Genomic DNA, 22403 nt, shown 5'->3' with positions numbered 1-22403 from the left:
TCTTTCTTTCTTTCTTTCTTTCTTTCTTTCTTTCTTTCTTTCTTTCTTTCTTTCTTTCTTTCTTTCTTTCTTTCTTTCTTTCTTTCTTTCTTTCTTTCTTTCTTTCTTTCTTTCTTTCTTTCTTTCTTTCTTTCCTTTTTCTCAATTATATGTACATTTTTAAAACATTCATTAAAAAAATTTTGAGTTCCAAATTCTCTCCTTCCCTCCTTTCTTTCCTCCCTTGAGAAGAAAAGCAACTGATATAGATTATACATGTGGAATCGTGCAAAACATATTTCCATATTAGCCATGTTGCAGAAGAAAAGAGATCAAAAATAAAAAAAAACCCAAAAAAATTAAGTTGAAAAAGTATGCTTTGATTTGCATTTGGACTCCATCAGTTCTTTCTCTGGAGGTGAATAGTATTTTTTTCCCCATATGAGTCCTTTGGAATTGTCTTGAATCATTGACTTAGCTATCAGAATATTAGCTATCAGAATAGCTAAGTCATTCACACTTGATCATCATGCAATATTGCTGTTACTGTGTATCATGGTCTCCTGGTTCTATTTACCTCATTTTGCATCAGTTCATGAAAGTCTTTCCAGGCTTTTCTGAAAATATCTTGCTCATCTTTTCTTATGGCACAGCAATATTTCATCAAAACCATATGCCACAGCTTGTTTAGCCATTCCCCAATCGATAGGCATCTCCCCAATGTCCAGTTCTGTGCCACCACAAAAAAGAGCTGCTATAAATATTTTTGTACATGTAAGTCCTCCCCCCCCTTTTTCACCTCTCTTTGGAATATAAGACTACTGGTACTGTGCGAAGGGTATGCACAGTTTTATAGCCCTTTGGGCATGATACCAAATTACTCCCCAGAATAGTTGAATCAGTTTACAACTCCGCTGACAGTGCATTAGTGTCCCAATTTTTCCACATCCCCTTCAACACTTGTCATTTCTCTTTTCTGTTATATTAGCCAATATGATAGGTTTAAGAGAGTACCACAGAGGTATTTTTATTTACATTTCTCGAATTAATAATGATTTAAAGCATTTTTATGTGATTATAGATAGCTTTGATTTCTTCTGAAAACCTCCTGCTCATATCCTTTAATCATTTATCAATTGGGAAATAACTTGTATTCTTATAAATTTCACTCAGTTTTCTATACATCTGAGAAACAAGGCCTTTGTGGGAGAATTTCCCTCCCCATCCCCAGTGTCTAGCTTTCCTTTTAATTTTGGCTGCATTCTGTTTGTGCAAAAATTTTTTAATTGAATGTAATCAAAATCATCTATTTTATAACCTGTAATGCTCTCTACCTCTTGATTGGTCATAAACTCTTTCCTTATCCATAGATCTGAAAGGTACATTTTTCCATGCTCCCCTGATTTGCTTATGAATCACCCTCTATGTCTAAACAGTGTACCCATTTTGACTTTATCTTGGTATACAGTGTGCAATGTTAGTTTATACCTAATTTTGCCAAATTGCTTATTAGTTTTCCTAGTAATTTTTGGCAAATTGTGAGTTCTTGACCAAAAAGCTTAGATAATTGGGTTTATCAAACACTAGATTACTATAATGATTTATACTGTGTGTCTATTCCACTGATCCACCACTCAGTTTCTTAACCAGTACCAGATTATTTTGATGATTACTGCCTTGTAATAGAGATATGGTACTGCTACCTTCCTTTACATTTTTGTCATTGATTCCCTTGATATTCTTGACCTTTGGTTTTTCCAGATGAATTTTGTTATTATTTTTTCTAGCTCTATAAAATTTAAACTTAAATGGTATGGCACTGAATAAGCAAACTAACTTAGGTAGAATTGTCATTTTTACTATATTGTTTCAATCTACCCATGAGCAATTGATATTTTTTCCAATTGTTTAGATCTGACTTTATTTGCGTGAAAATTGCTTTGTAATTGTGTTCATATAGTTCCTGGGTTTGTCTTGGCAGGTAGACTCCCAAGTAGTTTATATTGTCTGTGGTTATTTTAAATGGAGTTTTTCCTTCTATCTCTTCCACCTGGGTTTTTGGGCAGTATATAGAAATGCTGATGATTTATGTGGTTTTATTTTATATCCTCCATCTTTGCTGAAGTTGTTAATTGTTTCAAGTAATTTTTTAGTTGATTCTCTAGGTACCATCATATCATCAGCAAGGAATGATGGTTTTGTTTCCTTGTTTCCTATTCCAATTCCTTCAATTTATTTTTCTTCTCTTACTGCTATAGCTAGAATTCATAGTACAATATTGAATAAATTTGATGATAATGGGCATCCTAACATCACTCCTGATCTTATTGGGAAGGCTTCTAGCTTATTCTCAATGCAGATAATGCTTGTTGATAGTTTTAGATAGATACTGCTTTGACTGTGTCAATATACCCATTTTTTGGGTATATTATCCCATTATTTTCATTCTCTTTAATGACAGTATTTGTTGCTCCTTTGATTTGTTGTTTGATCTATTCATTGTTTAGGAATTATAGCTTCCAAGTAATTTTTAATCTATGTTTCCACAGCCCTTCATTGAATGTCATTTTATTGCATTTTGATCTGAAAAGGATGCATTTAACATTTCTGCTTTTCTGCATTTGGTTGTGAGGTTTTTCTGCCCTAATATATATTCCATTTTTGTGGAGGTGCCATATACAATTGAGAAAAGATATTTCTATTTCCATTCAGTTTTCTCCATAGGTCTATTGTATTTAACTTTTCTAAAATTTAATTCTTCTCCTTAACTTATTTCTTGTTTATTTTATTGTTAGATTAATTCTAGTTCTGAGAGGGAAAAGTTGAGAAGTCTGTTTTGCTTCTGACCATTGCCTCCCTTAATCTGCTTTCCTTTCTATAGGCACCCCTCCCCATCCCTTATGCTCTAACAACAACCCCTCCCCCTTCCCCATCTCTTCCACTCACTTTCAGCTCCTCATTTGGCTTTTTGCCCCAATCTTCCAGAATATGCTCTGCCCAACTCCACTTCACATTTATTCAGACTTATGTCTCTTTAAGTCATTCCAAGCACCAATGGACAGGGATCTCTTACAGTCTCAGAAATCTCAGTCTAGAGGGAGGAGAGCGCAACTCTATTAGAAGACCATGAATTGCCCAGGTGTATGTGTGGTGGATTTTGAACTGGAAGTGATATTAGAAGTCACTAAGTACAATCCTACCATTTTATAGATGAGGAAACTGAGGTCCATTTAACTGAGGCTAAGTGATTTGCCCAAGGTAAAGAGCAAAACTGGGATTTGAGCCCATGTTTCCTGACTTCAAATTTATTTTCTTTCCATTACACTGTGTTACCATTCCCCAGTTCCTTTCCCTCCACTGTGCTGGCACTTACTGCTTGCCTGCCTAAGGCCCAGGAGGAAATTAATTCAACTGGTAGAGGAAAGACTCACCTCTTTTGTCAACTGGGGCAAGTTTGGGGTGATTAAGCTATGAAAGCAAAGCTATTTGGGGCCAGGGGATTATCTCTGAGGCGTGTTGGGAACCCAGAACTAACTTATTAACTTGGAGGCAAACCAAACCCTTTATGACTCTTAGCTAATTGCCTGCCTCTCCTTCCACCAAGCCTCACTTCTTATCTGTATATAAATGCCAGGCCCCACTGGCATTTCTATCCTTCTGCCTTGTAGTCTTCTCTACTCTTCCTTGAGAAGCTCTTTATCCATTCACCATGAACAGACAAGTCTGCAAGACCTCCAGCGGTGGGAGCCAGGGTTTCTCTGGCCGTTCGGCTGTGGTCTCTGGCAGCAGCCGCATGAGCTGCGTGGCCCGCACAGGGCGCTCTGGTGGAGGAGCCTGTGGGTCCCGTAGTGGGGCAGGTGGTTTTGGCAGCCAAAGCCTCTACAGCCTGGGTGGCAACAAAAGCATCTCCTATAGCGTGGCTGGTGGCTCCAGGGGTGGGTCCTTTGGCTATGGCGGTGGGCACAGCATCTGTGGAGGTGGCTTTGGAGGTGGCAGGGGAGTAGGAGGTGGCTTCGGAGGGGCTGGTGGCTTTGGAGGAGTTGGTAGTTTTGGAGGGGCTGGTGGCTTTGGAGGAGCTGGTGGTTTTGGAGGGGCTGGTGGTTTTGGTGGCCTGGGTGGCTTTGGAGGAGCTGGTGGCTTTGGACCTGGTGGGATCCAGGAAGTGACTGTCAACCAGAGTCTCCTGCAGCCCCTCAATGTGGAGATCGACCCCCAGATTGGGGCTGTGAGGACTCAAGAGCGGGAGCAGATCAAGATCCTCAACAACAAATTTGCCTCCTTCATTGACAAGGTAAAGGAGCCCCCACAGAGCCAAAAGCAGTGCTATTGTTTTTGATGATTGGTTATGGGAGGATATCCCAAGAATGGTGGCAGTGTCAGGAAAACAAAGGACTTGAATTCTTTTCTTAATTTTGCCATGATATACTGTGTGACATGGAAGAAATAGCTCAACCACTCTTTGATTCCCTCCCTTCACATGTATTCTGGGGGAAGGATTCTTGTTGTGGTCTCACTCTATGACATAGGGTGGGTATAAAGGAGAGGGGAAATAAAAGTGTATTGAGATCTGGGGGAAGAAAAGAGTTGAAGAGTCCAATCCTACAGTTACTTTTCCAACATTTCTGGTGAGCAACAGGCCTTCAGGTAATTAAAATATCATTGGCATTTGTTCATTCTTGGAGTGCATTTTCATATCTTTACCTGTAGACTTGCCTTCCTTATGTTATGAGTTAGCTAATGTGAAAATTGACTTACATTCTCTTAAAGTAGTGGTTCTCAAACTTTTCCATGGTAATGGGACTTTTCATTAAAAAAAAAAACAACTTTGGCAGAACTCTTGTAAACAGATCTTCTAAAATTATTATATTTAATGCATGGTTAACAAGCAACATATGGTTCATTTAAAAAAAATCCTAGCAAACTTTGGGTGTTTCATATTTCCTTGTTGGACAGTTTGAGAAACACTCTTCAAAGGCATAGAAATGCATAGACATGGATGAATATGACGGATGTCATGAAGAAATCAGTTCTAGACTTAAAATTAACTCTGGGTAATCCAGAAACTGGATAATTGCGATTAAGCTTGCAGTAGTGGAAATGTATGAGGATGATTGAATCATTTTGTTACTTTTCTTGCTTTTATTCCTCAATGAAATTGACAGTGATGAAAATTTTCAGAATCCAAAGACCTTCCCTTCGGTGATACCTTATCCTCAATTAGAACCTTGGGTTTTTTTGTAATTGTAGGGGAGAGAGAGATGATGATCCAGACAGAAGGCCTCGATTGGTGTTGGGGTCATGGTTGACCTTGAACAGAGGTATCTGAGCCAAACCCTGTCCATCCAATATCATGTCTTGTCTCTCCTGATGCTGTGTGCAGGTGCGGTTCCTGGAGCAGCAGAACAAGGTTCTGGAGACCAAATGGAGCTTGCTCCAACAGCAGGGCACCAACTCTGTCACAGGAACCAACAATCTCGAGCCCCTCTTTGAGGGCTACATCAGCAGCCTTCGGAGGACTTTGGATGGGCTCCAGGGGGAGCATGGGAGACTGGATGGAGAGCTGAGGAGTATGCAAGAGCTGGTGGAAGACTTCAAAAAGAAGTGAGTGCTCTCAATTCCTCTTGGAAGATTAGCAGCAAGGCATGGTCCTAACTGGGTCTTTTTGTTGCTCCTAACTGAATCTTCAGTCAATATTCTTAGATTGACTGATATACTAAAGTATGTCCAACCAGAGATTTTACCCAAATTACGCACTGACAGCCTTGGCTCGAGAATACAGAACTAGGAGTAAGAGGAGGAAATTGCAGAGAGTAAAATTTAGGCTTGATGAAATTAAAAGCTTCCTATTAGAGCTGCCCCAGATGGAATATGCTGTCTTGGGGGCAGCGTTTCCCATCACTGGAGTGCTGCAAGAAAATACTGAATAATACTTGTTGGAAATCTTGTAAAGGGGATTTTTTGCTCAGGTATGGATTGGACTATATGCCCTCTGAGGTCCCTTGATTCTTTGATCCAAGTAGAACAATCTTGCTAAGTGAAGGGAGATTTCTAATAAAATCTGCTCCTGGGACTCTTCAAGGTTGGGGAGAGGGAAAAGGGGAGACAATTATATTTGGAGCCCTTGGAATATCCTCACCACCTTGTTCCTTAAGGATGCCTTAAGGCTTATTTTGGTGAGGTTATTCCTAATGGATGATACCTCTTAGAAGACACAACATTTTCTTTTTTCCACAGCAATATCTCTAATTCCTATGATTTTAAGAGACAACATTGTACAGGCTACTGTCCTTGTGATTTGGGTAAATCACTTGTACTCCCTGGGCCTCAGTTTCCTCATCTGTAAAATGAACTAGATTATTTTTAAAGTCTCTACTGGTTTTCAGTCCTATGTTCTAGAAAGCTATCCTTCCTCTAGTTTAGATATATGAGAAGCAGAGGGATGAGGGTCAAAAAGGGAAGAATCCCTTTTTTTGGAGAGAGAGAGAGAGAGAGAGAGAGAGAGAGAGAGAGAGAGAGAGAGATTTTGCTTGTACCTTTGGAGTTTCTCTCTCTGTTTTCTTTTTATCCCTGAGATGTCACTGTCCAATGGTGTGTCTTTTTATTCTACAGGTATGAAGATGAGATCAACAAACGTACAACTGCAGAGAACGAGTTTGTTGGGATCAAAAAGGTAAGTGAGATAGACTTGGTTAAAACCAAGATTCTCTTTTTTGAAGGTTGCCACCCCATAGCAGATCCAGTCAGTAATGCTTTAGGGTTCTACTTTTTCATAAATGGACCCTGGAGGGGAAAGGTTCTCTATGAGGGGAAAAAGCCATTTTAAGAAATAGAATTATTGTTATTTTTGCCAACAATGTCAGTACACTAATTAACAATGAATATATGCAGCGTTAATATTGCACAATGAATAGAGTGTCAGACTTGAAGTCAGGAACACTTTTTCCTGAGTTCAAATCTGGTTTTAGACACATACTAGTGTAACCCTGGGCAAGTCACTTAACCCTGTTGACCTCAGTTTCCTCTTCTGTTAAAATGAACTAGACAAGGAAATGGCAAACACTTAAGTATCTTTGCCGAGAAAGCCCAAAATGGGATCCCAAAGAATTGGATATGAATATTAAAAAGTAAAAATAAATAAATGAAAAAAAGAATTGGATATAACTAAAACAACTGAACAACAACAAAAATAAACATTGGGCATCATAATTAAAGCCACCAATTATAATAATAGTAATATTGTAGATTTGCACATGTTAGAAATCTTGAGGAGGTTGGTAATAACAATAACTCATTTCTCTGTAAGTCAGGGGTCCTTAAGCTTTAAAAATGTTTTGACAACTGTATTTCAATATAATCCATTTCCTTTGTAAACCTTTGTATTTTATTTTGTGCATTTAAAAACATCACTCTGAGAAGAGTTTTGTGCATAGATTTCTAGAGGTTCATGAACTCAAATGGGAAAAATTACTTCTTTATTTTAATACAATTGGTTTCCTTTTTAATCATGTGTGTTTCAAATGTATTTACAACATTATGCATGCATGCACAATACATTGAATGGATTGAAAACATTAGGCAGATATGCATAAGGGAAGGGAATTAAGCCCCTACTATGTGCCAGGCACTGTGCTAAGCACTTTACAAATATTAGCTCATTTGATTTATGCACCAACCCTATGAAATGGATGCTATTATTATCTCCATTTTATTTTTAATTTTTACTTTTTGGAGGGGGGAAGGCAGGCAATTGGGGTTAAGTGACTTGCCCAAGGTCATAGGGCTAGTTTTGTGTTAAGTGTCTGAGGCTGGATTTGAACACAGGTCCTCCTGATTCCAGGGTAGGTGCTGCATTCCCTGCACCACCTAACTGCCCCTATTATCTCCATTTTATAGTTGAGGAGACTGATGCAGACTTAAATGCCTTTGCTCAGGGTCACATGGCTAAGCAAGTTTCTGAGGCTGGGTTTAAACTCAAGTTTATAATGCAATTAAATGTATTTAAAGCCCCTGAAAAGGGGCCACCAACTTCCTCAGACTGCCAGAGGAGTACAGGACACCAAAAAAGTAAAGAAACCCTGCTTAGTGATTTGAAGACTTTCAAAGCACTTTCCTTTCAACAATCCTGTGAAGCGTGTTGTCCAAGTGCTATTCTCATTTTGCAGATGAAGAAATGGAGGTGGGAACTGGGAAGAGGTAGTGTGTGTAGTGGTTAGAGGACCACATTTGGAGTCAGAAAGATGTAGGTTCAAATGTACAATCAATGTGACCTAAATTGTAAAGAAAGGTTTTTATTATGAATGGAATAATTTAATGGAGTTATGCTTTAAAGGGTAACAGCCAGAGAGGAACAGCCCCAAATGAAGTTCACTTTGGAAAAGGTCATTCCTTAAGGAGAAAGTACACACTGGAAGAGGGAGTACTGAGTCTGAGGGGTAAATCTCTGTGCTCTGGTTCTTTCCCCCAGGATGTGGATGCTGGTTATATGAACAAGGTTGAGTTGCAGGCCCGTGCAGACAGCTTGACAGATGAACTCAACTTCCTGAGAGTTCTCTATGAGATGGTAAAGACCCTTCCTCTGTCTACCCCAACTGTTCTGTGTACCTCCCCTCAGGCACCTAAATTCGGTCTTCTGTCAGCACCATGGAGAGGGCAATGATGATCTGACCTTCCTGGGGAGGTGACCTTCACATATTACCAATGATGTTTAAATAATAGTAGCTTCAGAGAAAGGCTGCTTAGCTACTCTCTCTGGATCATCCAAACTTGATTGGACCTTAGTGTTGTCTTCTTTTGCTTCCTCTTCATCCTCACTCTAGCCCCTGCTGCATCTGTTTTCCAACTCCTTCCCCAGCCTACACAGACCTCAGCCTCCCCTCCACCAGCCACACACAGAAGATCTTGGGGACGAGGGGGAAAAGATTCATTTCTATTGGTCTTGCTGCCTGATTTCCATTGAGTCCCAAGCCTGATTTCCATCAGGCCTTCCCTGTCTTTTCACAAGATTTAATGAGTTATTTCTTTATGTGAAGTAACTTGACATCTTGACAGTTTTTCCAGATTTCTTTAAAGTTTGCAACCTGTTTTCCTTCAAGCTGAGATCAAACCCCAAGTTTAAGTTTTTTTTTTTCTGCCTGCATCATTCTTGGAGTGGTCTTTGTGTTACGGTTTCTCTTCCTGTTTCAACCCTGGGTCTTTCTGTTTCCCCAACCCTGGGAGTGGATGAGTGACCATTTCTGCTCTACAGGAGCTGTCGCAGATGCAAAGCCATGTCAGTGACACCTCTGTGATACTCTCCATGGATAACAATCGCTCTCTTGACCTGGATAGCATCATTGCTGAAGTCAAGGCTCAATACGAGGAGATCGCTCAGAAGAGCAAGGCAGAGGCTGAGAACGCATACCAGACCAAGGTAAGTCTTCCTCTAGGCCATTTCTCCATCTCCCCTTGGAAAACTATGTCCAACATTGAGCTGAGAGTACCTCAGCCTTACTACATTCGTCTCCATTTACATGCCAGCTGGGAGAGCTGCAGAACACAGTGGGCAGGTATGGCGATGACCTGAAGACCACCAAGAGTACAATCATGGAGCTCAACAGGATGATCCAGAGATTGCGGGCTGAGATTGAGAACGTCAAGAAACAGGTGGGATAGAGCTCTGCACAGCAGGGGCTGGGCTTGCGATTTCTTCAATGTTTGGAAGACAGCTGGGTAATAATGGGATACATGTAGGATTCAGATTAACAGAGGGAATATTTGGGCTTTTTGAGAAAGAGGGAGAAGCAACTGGCTACTTCTACCTCCCCTTTAACCCTTTCTCCTTGTAATTTCTTTGGGGATATTATAGGTTCTGGAAGGTTTTTTGGTAAATAGTTGTTTTTTTCTCCCCAATTACATGTAAAGATAGTTTTAAGCATTCATTTTTTAAAATAAGATTTTGAGTTCCAAACTTTTCTTCCTTACTCTCTCCCTTTCCCCCCTTCCCAAGATGGCAAGCAATCAGATATAGGTTATGCATGTGCAATCATGCTAAACATATTTCCACATTAGTCATATTGTGAAAGAAGAAACAGAACAAAAGGGAAAAACCATGAAAAAAGAAAACCAAAACCAAAAAAAGTGAAAAGTATGCTTCAATCTGTATTCAGACTCCATAGTTCTTTCTCTGGATGTGGATGGTATTTTTTTTTTTTGCTTTTTGTAGGGCAATTGGGGTCAAATAACTTGCCTAAGGTCACATGGCTAATATTTTTATGTGTGTTAAGGCCTGATCCGAACTCAGGCCCTCCTGACTCTAGGGCTTGTGCTCTACTCACTGTGCCACCTAACCACCCTGTGGATGGTATTTTCCATCATGAGTCTTTTCAAATTGTCTTGGATCATTGTATTGCTGAGAAGAGCTAAGTCTATCATAGTTGAACATTGCAAAATGTTGCCATTATTGTGTACAATGTTCTGATTCTGTTTACTTTCACTCAGCTTCAGTTCATATAAGTCTTTCCAGGTTTTCCTGAAATCTTCCTCTTCATCATTTATTATAGAACAATAGTATTCTATTACATTCATATCCCACAGCTTGTTCAACCATTCCTAAATTAATGGGCATCTCTGGAAGTATTTGGCTTTCTAGATGTTCCTTCTGGTGTAATGAGAGGGTAGAGTCTATTTCTGCTACAGGCACCAGGATGCACTGGAATGGTCTGAGGAATTCTGAGAAATCTCTAGAGTGGGATAATCTCCTCTTATGGCAAATTACCAAGAGAATATCTCACCAGAAGGAACATCTAAGAGGTTAAAAGCTTCCAGAGTCCATAAGATGTTGCACTCAGTTCTTCAGGAGGCCTTGTTTTGGACATAGTACAAGTCTATAACTTTTTGTTTAGCTTTCTCAAGGAATTCCACTTCACAAGAAGCATATGATTCAGTAAGAGGGGCTTTTTTCTTTTTAAAAGATCAACAATTGAAGTCAAGGAATCACTAGTCTAGATTTCTCCAGTCTGTGGAAAGAACTTGGTTTCCTTGCCTTTAGTACACATGAATCATGATAACCCAGTTATAGACCCAGTTGGCTCCTGTCTGGCTCCATAGTGTGCGTCACTGGGGATTCTTCCTTAGGGGAGAGAGGGATATTGGAAGGGCAACAAATATCCCTCTAGGGGAGACTGGGATTCCTCCTCTTCATGCAGCTAACCCCTCTCCCACTGCTCTCCCTCCCTCAGAATGCCAACCTACAGGCAGCCATAGCTGAAGCTGAGCAGCGTGGGGAGCTGGCCCTCAAGGATGCCCAGGCCAAACTCCAGGAATTGCAGTCCGCCCTGCAAAAGGCCAAGGATGACCTGGCCCGCCTGCTGAGAGACTACCAGGAACTGATGAATGTGAAGTTGGCCTTGGATGTGGAGATTGCCACATACAGGAAGCTGTTGGAGGGAGAGGAGTGCAGGTGTGGAACTGGAGGGATGAAACTTTGGCAGGCTTAGACTTAATAATCATTTCCATTATTATTTGAAACTGGACTTTGCTGGAGTTTCTAGTTTGATGAGGGAGACAGAGCATATAAAAAGATGAAAGCGTTTTTCTAGCACAATATAGAGAATAATTGTAAAGTGCTTAGCATAGTTCCTGGAACATAGTAAATGCTATATAAATGTGTTTTACACACACACACACACACACACATACATACATACATACATATGTATGTGTTGTATATGTTGCTGTTTGTGGTTTTCTTAGCTAAGATATTGGAGTGTTTGCTGTGCTCTCCAGTTCATTTTATAGATGAGGAAACTGAGGCAAATAGGGTTAAGTGACTTGCCCAAGTATCTGAGGTCAAATTTGAACTCAGACCTTCCTGACTCCAGGTTTGGCCCTCTATTCACTGTACCTCCTAGCTGCCCCATATAATACATTATAACATAATATAATATGATATGATATGATTTGATAGCATATAACATAGTATAATATAACATAATATAGTATAATGTAATGTAATATAATGTTATATTATGTTATATCACATTCTATATTAAGGTATCATGGTATAGTAATAATAGCTTTCATTCATAATGTGCTTTAAGATATGTAAAGCACTGTACATGTATTATCTCATTTGATCTTCACAACAACACTGGTGGGAAACTGAGGCAAACAGTAGTGAAGTGACTTGTGAAAGGCCACACAGCCAGCCATTTCTGAAGCAGAATTTAAACTTAGGTCTTCCTGACTTCAAGCCCAATACTCTTTTCCAGCTGCCTCTGATAAATAGCAAGAGCAAAGGTCTTGGAGTCAGGTGAGTCCTGAGTTGAAATCGTGGCTCTGAACCTTATTACTTGCATGACTTACCTCACAGGTCATTGTCCTGCCCCAGACAGTTGCCACCTGTGAGATCTTGAACTTAACCTCTGAGACTCTGTCTCCCCATCTATAAAATAGGGATAATAGTACCTATTATATTGAGTGTTGTGAAGAGATAATCTTGGGTGTCTGCTTTTTATTCCCTGTTCCCTTAGCCTGCTGTTAGGGAAATTGTTGGAATGACTCTTTCTTTTGTTTCCTTTTTAGAATGTCAGGAGAGTGCCAGAGTGCTGTGAGCATCTGTAAGTACTTGTTATAAAGAGTCTTTACTCTGACTGGGAGGGGGAGTTAAAGAGAAAAAAAATACTAATTCAAGTTACCTTACCAGTCCCCCCCATTTCCCTTGGGCCACTGAAATTGTGTCTACTTGTCTCTTGGTTGAAGGTCCAACCTATAAAACTTTTGGGAATTACTGAACTGTTTTGGAGGAAGTTTTATTCCAAGGACCACTTCTCACTAGAGTCTAGCTTCTAGAGTTCTCAATATTCTTTTATCCTAGGAATTAATGCCTTTTGTCAAATGCTGATCAGGAGAGTACTTGGGTACTCTCAGACACTCTCCAAGAATAGGAAAGAACTTCAGAGATCATATAGCATAGGGAGAAGGACACTGTTTTGAATGAGAAGACCTGGGTTCAAATCTTCCTTCTTATACTTACTGTGATCTTGGCCAAATCACTTAACCTCCCTGGGCTTCCATCTGTAAATGGGGAAAATTGGACTAGTTGGCTTCTGAGGCCCCTTCCAGCTCTACAGCTATGATCCTATGTGCCTGGGGGAGAAGCTTTTTTCTTGTAGCCTTTCTGGTAAGGGAATCATCCAGTTTTCTTAAAGAATTTCAGAGATGACTTCCTAAGGCATTTCTGTCAATTAACTTTTTCCCATCTGCCATCTCAAGAAGAGAAGAAAAACAGAATTAGGATTCTGCACACATAACATTGACAGGAAGGGTAGAGTTAGGATTTGCTTCCAGATCTCCAGCCTTCCTGACCCTTTGGTTGAGTGGGGTGTACATTTTTTCCTCCAGCTGTGGTGAGCAACGTTACCAGCAGTAACACCAGTGGTGGTCTTGGTGGAAGCCATGGCAGCTTTGGAGGAGGAAATTTTGGTGGTACCAGCAGTGGCAGCTACCTCAGTGGAGGCAGTGCTTCTGGAAGCCAACGAGGTGTTTCTGGGAGCCGAAGGGGTGTTTCTGGGAGCCGAGGTAGTACTGGCAGCAACTTAGGTGGCCTCCAGACCTCTGGTAGTGGAGGATACAGCTCTGGAAGCAGCCTCCAGACTTCTGGAAGTGGAGGACACCGCTCTGGAAGCAGCCTCCAGACCTCTGGAAGTGGAGGATACAGCTCTGGAAGCAGCCTCCAGACCTCTGGAAGTGGAGGATACAGCTCTGGAAGCAGCCTCCAGACCTCTGGAAGTGGAGGATACAGCACTGGAAGCAAAGGCAGTTCCAGTATTCATGTGTCTCAGACCAGCTCCAGCCAGCGCTACAAGTAATCTCAAAATGAACAACGACCTCACCCCTCACCTGGCCTGATCTGATCATTTACCTTTATTTCCTTTTGTTTCTGCCCAGCATCATCTTTAACTCCTTAATCTTCATCAACAAAATACCCTTGGTCTTCCCATCAAAAACCCTAAGGAATGGATCCTTCCCCTTCCCCCCAAGTCTCTTAGGCAGCAATGAACTTTCAGCTTGTTTTCTCCCTCTCATCTATAACCAGTTTTAGCCAGATTTGTCAATTGGTCTTGAAAGCTGGAACACTGTGGCCAACGAAAAACTAAGACTGGAGATATCCCTGAAGGAACTGTGGCAATGGCAGTCTTTTACCTCTAGCCTCTGCCAGTGCTATGGCGCAGCTCTGATACTGGACCTTCATAGCATACCTTACTTCTCTCTGGGTTTTCTTTATATCCTGGAGTCAGTGGTCCAGTTCAGGCACTGTTTAACATCGTCTGTGGTGGAAGGTGACTTGCCCTGGTTTCTAGAAGTATAATCCCACAGTTATTCTGGGGTTGGACTGGAGTGTTGAGTGGATAAGATCTTTTGACTACCAATTGCTGTGGATGTCATGGGCACTGCCACTTCTCCTCAGCCTGTCTTCTTGGCCTTCCCCTTGTGCCACAGTGCTCTGGGCTACTCCCTTGCACGGTGAAGAGCATGTTGCATTTTCTTACTTCAATAAATTGCATAGTTTCTCAGCCTGGTTGTTGAGTTGTCTGTCTTGGCCATTTTCACAGAATCACAGAGTTGTCAGGGATCTCCATAGCCATCTAGTCCAACCTGTACCCCAAGATATAACATATCTACCTAATAAGGAGCTGGCCTGCCTATACAGTTATCTTTCCCACATCATGGGGGTTAGGAGCATGGGAGTTAGGGGTGTGGTATTCTGGTGCTCTGGAAAATCCATGTAAAAATTTTTGCCCTTCCCTTTGTACCAGAGAAGACATTTTTTTCTTTTTCTTTTATGCAGTGTTTACAATATCTTATTGTAAAATTTGGGTTAAATATTTTTCTGTGTCTTTTTATGGCCTTCACATGTGATCATCTATGGCTTCTACAAGATTTCCCAAAAATTCCCATTTAATTTCTTATAATGACCCATTATATATCGAAACAACAATGGGGAAAGTTGCAATGTGGAAAGGATAACTGTATATGAAGATGTCCATTGAGGGGAAACTTCTCAAAGTGGCTTCTCATTCCTTTTTTTTTTCTTTTGGATAGCCCTATTGTTAGAGAGTTTTTCCTTGGCATTAAGTCTCAATCTGCCTCTTTGCAAATTGAACCCATTGTTTCTGGAAGAGGAGATAGAAATTCTTAGACTGGTAGATCATGGAAAGATCTGCCACTTCTTATTTTACCATCAGGACCTGGCCTTGCCATAAAGAATTCACTCATTTTGAGGATCGCAAGCATGTTTCTCTCAGGATGGTTGTAGAGGAGATTGCCTCTGATAGCTCCTTAGGTGAAGAGGAATCAAACTTAGGTATATATTTTTGGAACTTCTGGGAAACAGTGTGGGAAGGCTGTGGGTGGGACATATGTATAACACCTGTGGCAACCCTCTTCACCATAGGGTCACTAGAATAGTTATCTTGGTCCAAGGTTCTCTGTGCATCCATATCCACTCAAAATCATAGTTCATGAACCTCATCCAATGAATCTACTTTTCCTTTAGTCAGTGAAAGGACACAGTCAGTTCAAAAGAAAGTAATTCAATGAAATAACATAGTAACTGAATTGAACATTCTCCTCCTAACCAAATTACATACCCACAGTGGGAAAAGTGAGCATACTGAGGGATCATGTAATGAGGGTGGGTGAGGGACACATGTATGGGGGATACACAGAGTCATTGATTTTTAGTTGAAAGGGACTCAATTTTTTTCTTAATAATATTTTATTTTTTCCAAATACATGTAAATATAGTTTTCAGCATTCATTTTTTGTAAAATTTTCAGCTCCAAATTTTTCTCCCTCCCTCTCTACTCTCCCCACACCCCCACACAGCAAACAATCTGAAAAGGATTATACATGTACAATCATGTTAAACATATTTTCACATTAGTCATGTTGTGAAAGAAGAATCAGAACAAATGAGAAAGTAAAAAACAAAAAATAAACAAATAAAAAAAATAGAAAACAATATGTTTCAATCTGCATTTAGAGTCCGTCAGTTCTTTTTCTGGATGTGGATAGCATTTTCCATCGCAAAACCTTTGGAATTATCTTGGATCATTGTATTGCTGAGAAGAGTTAAGCCTATCATAGTTAACCATAACACAATGTTGACATTACTGTGTACTATGTTCTCCTGGTTCTGCTCATTTGATTCAGCATCAGTTCATGTAAGTCTTTCCAGGTTTTTCTGAAATCTGTCTACTCATCATTTCTTTTTTCTTTTTTTTTTTTTTTTACGGGGTTTAATTTGTTTATTTTTAGTTTTCAACATTCATTTCCACAAGATTTTGAGTTACAAATTTTCTCCCCATCTTTCCCTTACCCACCACCCCAGAAAAGTGATCCCACTGAATATCCCCTCCCCCAATCTGCTCTCTCCTATATCCTCTCCCATTTCCCCTCCAATTTTCCAGTAGGGCAAGATGGATCTCCATATCCCAGTGCCTATATATCTTATTTCCCAGTGCATGTAAAAAAATAATATATTTTTTAAACATTTGATTTTAAAACTTTGAATTCCAGATTCTTTCCCTTCTTCCCTCATCACCCACCCTTACTGGGAAGATAAGAAATTCAATACAGGTTGTACATGTGTAGTTGCACAAAACATTTCCATAGTAGATATATTGTGAAAGACTGAATATATTTCCCTCCATCCTACCCCACCCCCCACTTGTTCTATTTTCTACTTTGTATCTGTCCCTTTTCAAAAGTGTGTGCTTCTAACTATCCTCCCCCCAATCTGTTCTCTCTTTTATCATCCCCCTTCTTATCCCCTCCCTACTTTTTTGTATGGTAAGATACCCAATTTAATGTGTAAGTTATTCTCTCCTTTTTTTTTTTAAAGCAATTGGGGTTAAGTAACTTGCCCAAGGTTACATGGCCAGTTTTTTTTTTTGTGTGTGTGGGTGTTAAGTATCTAAGGCCAGAACCGATCCTGGGTCCTCCTGACTCCGGGGCCAGTGCTCTTACTTACTGAGCCACTTAGCTGCCCTTTGCACCACCTAGCAACCCCGTGTTATTCCCTCCTTAAGCCAAATTCAATGAGAGTAAGGTTGACATAAATAACAAAATTAATACTTAAATAACAAAATCCAGGTAGAGTTCCCAGAAGTCATAGCTTTCTGTTACAGAAAATGACCTTACAATTATTCAATCTTCCATTCCCCTAGCATCCTTTCTGGTTTAGCTGCACATGAATCTAATATGTGACAAAAGTAACTGAAGGAGGAAAAGTCAGGATTATCCATCTATCTTGCCCAGATTCCTACATTATGCAAATTTGTCAATAGCAAGGCCTAATTGCTTTTGGTTCTATGAATTTGGTTTTTGAAAAGTCTCAGTCCTTCTATATGTATTCTATATGTATGTATATTACCTAAGAAGGAGGCCATTTGTAATGGAGAATCTCTGGGGAGGGGCCCACATACCTAGGTAGGAGTTATATTGGGGGATGGGGTTACTAAAGGGACCTGGAAACCTGTGTTTGTGTGTGTGTGTGTATGTGTGAAATAGAGGCAATATTATTTATATTTTATTGCATATTTATTTATTTTGTTAAAATATTTCCCAATTACATTTTAATCTGGTTCAGACTGGACATGAGAGTGTGGTGGGCTATAATGTGGCCTGCTGGCCATGAGTTTGATGTCTCTGCACTGCAGTCCTCCCTTGTCAGGTTATCATTGATTCAGTAATCACTACTCTTCACCCAGTTCTAAACCCACTTAACTGTGCTGTTACATTTCTCCATCTTATCCACAAGGACAAGAATGTAAGAGATCTAATCATAATGAAATCTAGGCATAAAAAAAATCTGTCAGACCATCATGTGGCCAGTGGTCAGCACTGACCATGTGGCCAGTTAAATAACTCTGCTCCCCCCCCCCAAAAGATCTTAGTTTGACATTACTTTTTTTTGAAAGTTCTTATCCATTTATTGCTGGCAAATGCATGTTTTCAAGTCTTGGGTTATAGTGATTATAAAATGCTGCATTGGTTTACTTTATTTATTTTTTATTTTTTTATCAAATGATTTTTTAACTTCTAGTTTACATCATTCATTTCTGCAAGATTTTGAGTTACAAATTTTCTCCCCATTTTTCCCCTACCCACCACCCCAAAATAGTGATCCTACTGGATATCCCCTCCTCCAATCTGCTCTCTCCCATATCTTCTCCCATAACCCCTCCGACTTTCCAGTAGGGCATGGTGGATCTCTATGCCCCAGGGCCTGTATATCTTATTTCCCAATTACATGTAAAAATAATATTAATAATAGTATAGATTTATATTTTAAACATTTTATTTTAAAACTTTGAATTCCAGATTCAGTCTCTTCCTCCCTTGTCACCCACCCTTACTGGGAACATAAGTAATTCAATATAGGTTGTACATGTGTAGCTATGCAAAACATTTCCATAGTGGATATATTGTAAAAGACTGACTATATTTCCCTCCCTCCTATCCCACCTTCCACTTTTTCTATTCTCTACTTTGATCCTGTCCCTTTTCAAAAGTGGATGCTTCCAACTACCCTCCCCCCCAGCCTGCCCTCCCTTCCATCATCCCCCCTCTCATCCCCTTCCCCCCTACTCTCCTGTAGGGTGAGGTACCCTATTTAGTGTGTATGTCATTTTCTCCCTAAGCCAAATTCAATGAGAATATGGTTGACCCATTCCCTTTTGCCTTCCTGTTCTTCCCCTCCATTGTAACCATTTCCCCTTGCCTCTTCTATATGAGATAGTTTATCCCATTCTGTCTCTCCCCATCTTCTCTCATCATATTCCTCTCTCAACTCTTAATTTCACCTTTTAAGTATCATCCCTTCCTATTAAATTGGTCCTGTGCCCTCTATCTATGTATACCTGTAAACATATACACACACTCGCATATGTATTCATATGCACATATACCCTCCTACATAGACATATATATGTATGTATGTGTGTATATACACACACACATTTCTATTCTCTTCAACTATTCTCATACTGAGAAAAGTTTCATAAGATACAATTATTGTTTTTCCATGTAGGAATGTAAATAGTTCAAATTTGATAAGTTCCTTATGATTTCTTTTCCCTGTTTACCTTCTCGTGCTTCTCTTACTTCTTGTATCTGAATATCAGATTTTCTATTCAACTCTGGTTTTTTCATCAAGAATGTTTGAAAGTCCTCCATTCCACTGAATGACCATATTTTCCTCTGAAACATGATACTCAGTTTTGCTGGGTATATGATTCTTGGTTTTAATCCCAGCTCCTTTGACCTCCAGAATATCATATTCCAAGCCCTTCGATCCCTCAGTGTAGAAGCTGCCAGATACTGTGTTATCCTGATAGTGTTTCCACAATATTCAAATTGTTTCTTCCTGGCTGCTTGTAATATTTTCTCCTTGATCTGGGAATTATAGAACCTGGCTATAATATTCCTAGGAGTTTTATTTTTGGGATCTTTTTCAGGAGGTGATTGGTGGATTCTTTCAACTTCTGTTTTGCCCTCTGGTTCTAAAACATCAGGGCAATTTTCCTTGAGAATTTCTTGCAGGATGATTTCTAGGTTCTTTTTTTGATCAAGGCTTTCAGGTAGTCCAAAAAATTTTAAATTATCTCTCCTGGATCTATTTTCCAGGTCAGTGGTTTTTCCAGTGAGATATTTCACATTGCCTTCTTTTTTTTTTTCATTTGTTTGGATCTGTTTAATAGTATCTTGATTTCTCAAAGTCACTAGCTTCCATTCGCTCCAATCTATTCCTGAAGGAATGATTCTCTTCAGGGACAGGATCAAAGTAGAGAATAGATCTTTTTGAGGTACAGACCTAGCAGAGATATTGCTGGGTCAAAGAGTATGTACCATTTTATAGCTCTTTGACCTAGTTCCAAATTGTTCTCCAGAATGGTTGCACCAGTTCACAACTCTACCAATAGTTCATGAATGTACCTATTTTTCCCTCATGCTCTCTAGCATTTGTCATTTCTAATAGGTGTGAGGTGGTACCTCAGAGTTGTTTTAATTTGTATTTCTTTAATCAATAATGATTTAGAACATTTTTATATGACTATAGAAAGCTTTGATTTCTTCTTCTGAAAATTGCCTGTTTACTTAAATTGGGCTTAAATTCAGAGATCACACTGAACCAGTGGATGAAAATGATACTTACAAATACCATGGTGTTTTCCAGGGCAGGAATTTGAGAAGAAAAATATCAAGCAAATGGATATAACTGAATACTTTCAGAGAATTACTATCATCCTGAAATAAAAGATAAATGGGAAAGGCATATTTAAAGCAATTCACTCTTACACAATAAGACTTTTAATGCATTCCTAACAAAAACCCTCACACTATTGAGGAAATGCAAGGCTTATCATCCCAAGGCAGCTATAGAAAAAAGAAATATGCTTCTTTGCCAAAAAAGAGGAAGAAGATTGATAGACATATTTTTAAAGCATGTGATAAGCAAGTTGCAAGCTTATGGAAATGTTTTTTAGAGCATGCAATTATCATTTATTTAAGGAATAGTAAAGGCCAATAACAGATAAACAGCATTGGATTTTTAAAATGTCACTGAAAGTGGCTTACCTCCAGATGGAGGCCCTGAAATGGCTACAATCCAAAGACAGCATCAAAAAGCTCTCCATGGGTAACATCTGCACAGGCAGAAGTGTCAAAAAATTACAGGATCTTGTGGATTTTTTTTGTGGGGATGAAGGGATTTATGATGTTAATTCAGGATCAGGTCATTGTTGCCAGAAATTATAGAAGGGTTGTCCTTAAGTAGTCTGAATTTAATGATTTATGTAGCATATAAGCAAGTATATGATACTTGCAGAAGCATTTTCTTATGTGAGGAAATAGTCCAAACTGTACAATGTATCGCTATGGACTGTAAAACAGAAACTACCACAAATTTAGTAGTGTTTAGTGTTGTTAGTGTTTGTGTTGATTAGTGAGGAGGCTGTTACAATAGTCTATAAAAAAGAAATAAGAATCTGAACTAGGCTTGATGCAGAGGAAGGAAACAAACATTTATTAAGTGTGAAAGGTTGTTATTAATATTTTACAATTGAGAAGACTGAGGCACTCAGGGCTTAAGTGACTTCATCAGTTCATGCTGTAAGTGTCAGAACCGAATTTGAGCTCATATCTTTCTGACTCCTGAACTGGAATAATATCCACTGCACCACCTAGCTGTACCTGTTTAATCTTTTTTTTTCTTTTTGGAGGGGGGAAGGAAAAGCAATTAGGTTTAAGTGACTTTCCCAAGGTCACACAACTAGTAAGTGTGTCAAATGTCTGAGGCAAGATTTGAACTCAGGTCCTCCTGACTCCAGGGCCAGTGTTCTATTCACTGCACCACCTAGCTGTATCTAAGTTTTAATCTTTTAAAGAAAATGTTCTGCATTATTGAAGTTATTATTACTTACCAGTAAGAATATTCCATGTTTGGATGCTGACAAATTGATTTAACTTTTATACATCTTGTACTTTGGCAGAAGGGCCCAAGCTGAGTTAGCATTTTAATGAACAGTCCACAATCTAGGCTTAAACTAAACGGTTCAGGAGGTTTAGTGAGAACCTTTGATTCGTGAATTTAGTAATCATTCTTCTCTGGTGCAGACATGAACATAAAAATAGTTAGAGGTGACCCAACCCTTAATGATGAAGAGTTGGACCCTTTCCCATATACGGCTAATCACACTTGTCTTCTTCTAACCCTGGCTCCAACTCTGCACCGTTGCCCCATCACAGACTGCTGACAGAATGCATACACGGCCACATTTTCATCCTCAAAAGAAACACAGAAGCCTTTCCTCTATGCCCTCCCACGTGGAGGGTAGCTTTGTGGGTTGGGTAAGGAGAGATGGTCTGTTGACCACGATATATGGAGCTAATCATGGTATCTATGTTCTGTGAAGTTTTAAAAGTTTTTTTCACATTACAACCTTATGAAACATATAGCATAAACACTATTATTCTCATTTTACAGATGAGGAAACTGAGTCTTAGTATCACAAAGTGAGTAGACTACAGTTGGACAGTAAGTGCCTGATCCATGATTCAAACCCAGGGAATGTTTAAAAGTAAATGGAATCCTTTAAGAGGGTTCATGATGTAGCCATCTCTTTACTAGCCACTAGAAACCAGACCTTGAAGATTTAACAATTTGCTGCCTGGAGCTCCTGTCTTTGGCCCTCTCTCTCCCAATTTTTAGCATTTGTTTCTTTTTAAATTTTGAACTCCAAATTCTTTTCTTTTCTCCTCCTCCCTGACAATGCAAATAATTTAATATAGGCTATACCTGGGCAATCATGCAAAAACATTTCCATATTAGTCATGTGAAAGAAAACACAGACCCCCCCCCCAATGAACTAAAATAAAAC

General features: G+C 39.5%; 1 protein-coding gene across 1 annotated transcript; it reads left to right on the top strand.

Annotated features, from left to right (window-relative positions):
- Nucleotides 1–3688: 3688 nt before the first annotated feature.
- Nucleotides 3689–13841, top strand: LOC138171614 (keratin, type II cytoskeletal 2 oral-like). Its single transcript, XM_069101150.1, has 9 exons — nucleotides 3689–4270; nucleotides 5360–5580; nucleotides 6589–6649; nucleotides 8444–8539; nucleotides 9224–9388; nucleotides 9496–9621; nucleotides 11196–11416; nucleotides 12541–12575; nucleotides 13360–13841. The coding sequence occupies exons 1-9, from the start codon at nucleotides 3689–3691 to the stop codon at nucleotides 13824–13826; spliced, it is 1974 nt and encodes a 657-aa protein (XP_068957251.1). The 3' UTR covers nucleotides 13827–13841.
- Nucleotides 13842–22403: the final 8562 nt, after the last annotated feature.

Source organism: Petaurus breviceps, unplaced genomic scaffold (genome assembly GCF_028583685.1).
Source record: "Petaurus breviceps papuanus isolate PSGF00001 unplaced genomic scaffold, PetGlider_PUasm1.0 454, whole genome shotgun sequence".
Lineage (NCBI taxonomy): Eukaryota > Metazoa > Chordata > Mammalia > Diprotodontia > Petauridae > Petaurus > Petaurus breviceps.
The sequence above is the reverse complement of the archived record's forward strand: the minus strand, read 5'-3'. Positions and strand labels throughout refer to the sequence as shown.

Bases quoted from the DNA above. Each gene is read 5' to 3' on its own strand.
- LOC138171614 (XM_069101150.1), top strand. From the start codon at position 3,689: ATGAACAGACAAGTCTGCAAGACCTCCAGCGGTGGGAGCCAGGGTTTC. The intron at 4,271-5,359 runs GTAAAGGAGCCC...TGCTGTGTGCAG, and splicing joins TTGCCTCCTTCATTGACAAG to GTGCGGTTCCTGGAGCAGCA. The intron at 9,622-11,195 runs GTGGGATAGAGC...TCCCTCCCTCAG, and splicing joins TTGAGAACGTCAAGAAACAG to AATGCCAACCTACAGGCAGC.